This window comes from Solea solea, chromosome 15, assembly GCF_958295425.1.
Source record: "Solea solea chromosome 15, fSolSol10.1, whole genome shotgun sequence".
NCBI lineage: Eukaryota > Metazoa > Chordata > Actinopteri > Pleuronectiformes > Soleidae > Solea > Solea solea.
In genome coordinates this window covers 6,597,052-6,602,866 of record NC_081148.1, presented here as the reverse complement: position 1 = coordinate 6,602,866, position 5,815 = coordinate 6,597,052, and the positions used below count along the sequence as shown (strand labels likewise).

Genomic DNA, 5,815 nt, shown 5'->3' with positions numbered 1-5,815 from the left:
GTATGGGGATGTATTAAACATACTTTGGGTCCATTTTAGGTCCTGACCTACTGGTGGTGTAAGAAGAAATGAGCAGAAACTGAGACAGAGAAACACACCATGAGGAAGGCTACTTGTCACAAAGGGACTGTCTGACAATTTTAATTGTTGATAGGTTTTGTTTTCCCTTAAGCACAACCAGCAAACTGTGCAAAAAAGAAAGAATTTGGGTGTGACTAAGTGACGGCTTTGTGGATGATACAAGTTCATAATGTGAGTAGGATAATAAGAGAAAGATGTGTGAGCTTTGTCCTATAATCACAAACCCCCTCCTCTGTGTCTATTGAAGGCAGCTGCATTTGCACAACAAGCACCCCAACAATTCAGGGGGAAAAAAAACACAACAAAGCGGATCAACTTGTAGTGTGACGCTATGCAACGTCACCTGGCAACAGACAGCACCGCAGTTGTTTAAACAAAAACACGAGCACACATTCCTGCCTGATTGCTTCATAAGACGGACAATTCCGCTGTTTATCTTGAAATCAGTAAAAATGAGGACAAAATGTTTGACAAAGCATGAGTTGTTTTTCTCAGGGTTTTTTGCCTTTTCACTAAATTTGAACAATTATTTAACTGTAGCAGCACACCCTGCTCTAGCAGATTGTTGATTTATTTTGTAGTTGCTCCTGTCAGCTCTCATCTCAGATACCTTTACTTCCTGTCTGCCTGATTACCTGCCCCGCCCTGATTAGATGCACCTGTGTCCCATGAGCACACGCCTGTGTATTTAGTTTCTCTGCTCCTTGTGTTTTCTGTCAGTTTTGCTTCTGCGCTCATGTGTTGCATATATCTCCGCTTTTTCTCTCTAGTCCTACCTTCTGCATTACTTGGCTGCAGTTCCGTGTACTGACAGTTGCTTGCTTGAAAAGCACATCAACTTTTACTCTAAATGGTTTGTGTATAGTTGACTTCTATGTTTGTGACCAGCCCTAAAAACTTAAAAATCATTACATCATTAAAGCGGTGTGTGTAATGTAACACACAAACAATTCATAATATTTACACTCTCAGTTCCAGCTGTGCTCAGTAAGGGAAGAATTCGAAAAGTGGGACTTTTGGTGGAATACCTTTAAACTGAAACCAAACTGGCACTTTTTTATGTATGATTTGAGTTTGATTTACAAGTTGTTTCAATGTCTTGCATCAGTTTGTCCTCCCTGTCAACAAGTTTAGCACCATTTAAGATGTTTCAGTACACAAACACCATATGACTCTGGTGAACTTGAGCTTTATGTCTGTCTGTCTGTCTCCCCCATCGTCCCCACGAGGCTCTATCTAATAAAGCAGAAATGGCAGAAAAATAATCTTCAAAACGTTTTAGTCTATATGTGCTCTGTACTCCGGCAGATATCTCAGTGCAGTCCTATTCTGTCCCAGTCGACAGATTAGTGCATCTTATTGTCTTCCAGCTATTAGCAGCAGAGAGGGAGAAAGAGAGATTATAATGAAGGGATTATACGGGCACAAATTCTTCCCTCTCTAATGGCCTAATCTCATATTTTGCCGACCTACCCTGACCTCTTCACACAGCTCCCCACAAATCAGCTCAAACAAAGACTCAACAGTGGTTTTTGGCCTTTAGTTCACATCCTTTTGTTTGTGTTTTGCTGTTCTCCTCATGTGTTTTCAATTTTTTAGTTGCCTTTCAGGAATTAATTAGTGTACCATCCTTTATTAAAAATGTACAGTGAAGGAAGTGTCGGCTCTTCTATAGAAGGCTATGGAGAGCCCCATATCTATGTCCCTATAAACTAGTAATAAACCAAAGCAAACAAACCACAATTAAAATCTAATACCAATGCGATTCTGTTTTGCCTCCTATCTCACTTGCTGCTAACCTTGTTGTTACTGTGTACTATGTAACTACTGCACAATAATGCACATCCATGTCTCTATGTGCAAAAGGGCCAGGATTTAAAAATGCACACTGATGGATCAACATCATTCTTGGACAGAACTTGCACTCACTTTCAATAAAGAATTAGTTAAATAATATAAGACTCGTCATGTGTGCACTGATTTTATAGGCAGCGGCATCGTGTGCTGCCTTGACACATGCAACTGCATCACAACCAAGGTGAAATGAAATGGAAGCAAGTAACACTTTTTGAGTGTTTTCGACAGCCTGGCCCTGAATCTACAACCCTTAACTTCTGTGTTTTTATTGTGCCAAACACATTCAAACAAACACCTGAAAAAAGTAACATTTTGTGACACTTTCACAGAGAGAGCAGTACTGGTGGCTGTGTTCAGCTTGACTGTCCCAGTATGACAGTGAACCAGCATGCGCTAGACTAGGACCCAGCGTTTTCCTGCTGTGACTTGTCTTGTGTGAATAAAAGGCCTGTACCGTAACAGCTTACTCACATGTACACAATAACATCCTAGAGTCTTTTTGCAATGACAAATAAGGGTATTCTCCCAAAAACAGCATTTCCTCCTTCACAGACCAACGTCTTACCCCTCCCCTTTTATCAGCAACAGGAAGCATATACACAATGTCTTCTGAGGTCTGTTAATGAGTGTTCATCATTGGCAGGAGGAAACACCCTTCCTGGTATTCACTTCAGTTGCTGACTACATGTCTGTCTCAGTTTCTGTCCCCGTCCCCAACTCTCTCTCTCTCATCGGTCCACTTATTCTTTCTTTTCTGCCTGACTGTGTCTCTCTCTTCCTTCACTCCTTCATTTTTCAGCTTGAATTCCAGAGCTGAACCTCTCAAGGTGAAAACCACACCTCCTTCTTTAAAAGTCTATTTCTGTCTCGTGTCTATCATGACTGTTTTTTTCCCTTTTCTCACCTTCTCTTCTTCACGTCTCTTCTTTTTCCATTCCCATCACTCTCTTGAAACCTGACCTTAAAAAGAGATTTAGCACCTTATAAGAAGGTGAGAAGGACAAACACATTAATAAACATGGCTTCAACTGTCGAAATCTTGCCTTTTAAATGTTTTACTGTTCCTTTAAAGTCAGTATCAAGCAAGTGATTATGTGTAAAGGGACAGGACTCTTTGCAGATTATCAAGAAAATAAGATGCAAATGTCATTTTTTTCATCACTTTTGTTTATGCTGATAAATAGTCTTAGGATGTAGACTTGCTAATATTTCATTTCAAACAGGCACCACGCATTCAAGCCTTATACACAGTTTATAAATAAATTATCAGTTGCATCTTTCAGAGGTAGGATGAAAAAAAAATGACACCCAGCAATATCTGTAATTACATCTGTACATTGTCCACAGGCAACAGAGTGAGGGAGTGTGATGGAGGAGCAGAAACAGACAGACGCAGAGATACAGTTGTCATTCTTTGGGAGGTTTTGTGACTGGCAGACAGGTCTGACCTACTTTAAATGTACCAAAGGCTAAAGCAGAGAAACAAGTCAACAAAGACTTCATAATCCTGGTAGTCGCTGAAGGGTCGGTGAAGATTCCACAATGAAAATCTGTGAAGTTTGAAAAATATGTCTCCCCTTTGGTTCAGCTGTGATTGTCTGAATATACATCATGTCCTCTGTCTTTTCCTCACTTATATGAATGACTGGACTATATAACTAATACAAAATGTATGTATACGTGACGGTCAAACAGCGACACATGCAGAACAATCCTCGACAGTGGCGCCCATGCCAAAACAATTATAGGAAATTGCACAGGGGAACAACTGCTACTTATAAGCTGACAGAAAATAAAATGGTGGATTTAGCTCCATCTGGATTTTGGCAAAAGCCAAAGAATGATAGGTGTGCTGGCTGGTGATCTGTTCTTCATCCAGTCCAACACTTTGGTTTAAAGCAAAATCTTTCAGTAACAACTAGACAGCTTACATCACTGTTTGCTGTGAATATGGACAGTCCCCAGACCATAATTCCTAAACTGGTGAATAGACAAACAACCAAATATCTAGGTTTGCACAAAACATCAAAGTAAATTCAGTATGTTTTGTCGTTTATTGAATGACTTGACATCCTATCCTTCAAGGCTATCCAAGAGGATGATCTTTGATGATGTTGATGGTAACATGACCTTTTCTCAGGTGCCACCTCCACCTAAAAATGTCTTCTCCTGCATAAGAATGTATCCTGTATAATGGCTGTCATTACATTGCTCTAAGCAGAACCAGCATACATAAATATGATGATTCTTCCCACAGAACCATTTTGGTTTATAATTCATAATTTACCACTGTATCGTTTAAAGCTTCAAGTATAACAAACTCATGACCATGATAGCTTACACTTCTTTATGAACACACTCACCCACTGCGAGGAACATCAGTCTTTGAATTGCAACATAAAACCCAGTCACAGCAGGGCGTCTTTGACACAGTTTGACTTCTTTACTTTTAACTCAACTTGGCCTAAATTCATAGGTTGTTTGTTTGTGTATTTGTGGCACTGCAGGAAGTGATTCCACTGCCTCAAATCTCTGATGTTTGACAGATGCATAGTGTGGTGTGCTGTCGAGATTAAAACAGGTTTAATCAAAGAGCGGCTTCTAACAATCTGTCTGCCAGCAAGACAAGAACTGCCACTTGTCACCAACACACACACACACACACACACATTTTAGTCAACCGTATTTTCTTTTACAATCAGACAAATCCAAGTTTCTTGGTGATACCAGCTTGTTTTAAAGGTACAGTAGACAACACATTTTGGATGTTATTAACCACATCCTGGAATGACTCCTGGTGAGGATATGTTTCTGTAATGCGAGGGCATTACAGATCAATAATACCATAGTAACCTTTCAGTATAACGTTGAGTGATCACTTGACTTCTGCATCTCCTCTACGCTGTTTCCAAATTGACCAATAACACAACAGTTCAGAGAGAAAGGGTGTTCCTATTGGCTGCTGTTCATACAAGTCATTCAGAGGAAAGATTGCCAATAAAAGAAACACAATGAAAAGGTTGTCAATATCAACGCAGTTTGGTAAAATAATCTGTAATTTAATAGAGCTCTATTAAAATTTTGCCATTCATCAATTCACACCCATTCACACACATTCATCTATTATTATTATTATCATTATTATTATTATTATTATTATAATTAAAAGTATATGCTATTCTGTCATACAAATTCAGCTGCCAGGAGCAACTTGGGCGTGACATTTTTAAGCTGATATGATACAAATTTTAATTATAAATATTATTTTTCTTATTATTATTATGTCTTTGTCATATTGTTCTGCAGCCACTGTAGCACTTTTGCCCAGGACACATTTCCCTGTGGTGAAAGTGTAGAAAATCAACCTTGAATTGATTTGAATTGTCTTGATTGGGGACACATGGGCATATAGAGGAGCGGCAGATTGAACCCCTGGTCTGAATGTTGGTCGATGACCGGCTCTACCTCTGACCCACAGTCACCCCGCAAACTACTTTCAGAAACTGAGAAACTGCCTCGGGTCATCTGTCGAAAGCGTGTGAGTCTGTCAGGGTGAGAGGAGTTCAGGGCAGAGAGCCACGTTCTGTTCCCAGAAATTGATTGTAGTTTGAAGTAAATGGAAAAAAATGTAATTCTGTTTTCCTCAGTGGATTTGACTCAGCGCTCAAACCCAATCTATCGTCAACTATGGAGTCTCAACATAATTACATTTCTAAAGAACCCAAATCTTTGAAACTAAGTATGATGAAATGATTGAACGGAACATTAGAGAGCACATAAGCCACCGACATAGTTTTAATAACTGTTTTTGTTAAGAAACACATGAGGTGCTGATTAGCTCTTGTAAATAGATTGACTTTAAACTCTCAAATAGGTT

At 39.4% G+C, this 5,815-nt stretch overlaps 1 protein-coding gene across 1 annotated transcript in view; it reads right to left on the bottom strand.

Moving 5' to 3' along the window:
- The window catches only part of cdh5 (cadherin 5), an 18,527-nt gene extending 17,708 nt beyond the window's left edge, over nt 1-819 (bottom strand). Inside the window, exon 1 of the mRNA XM_058652140.1 lies at nt 717-819. Within this exon, the coding sequence (XP_058508123.1) occupies nt 717-819 (103 nt within the window). The remainder of the gene's footprint in view (nt 1-716) is intronic.
- Nucleotides 820-5,815: the final 4,996 nt, after the last annotated feature.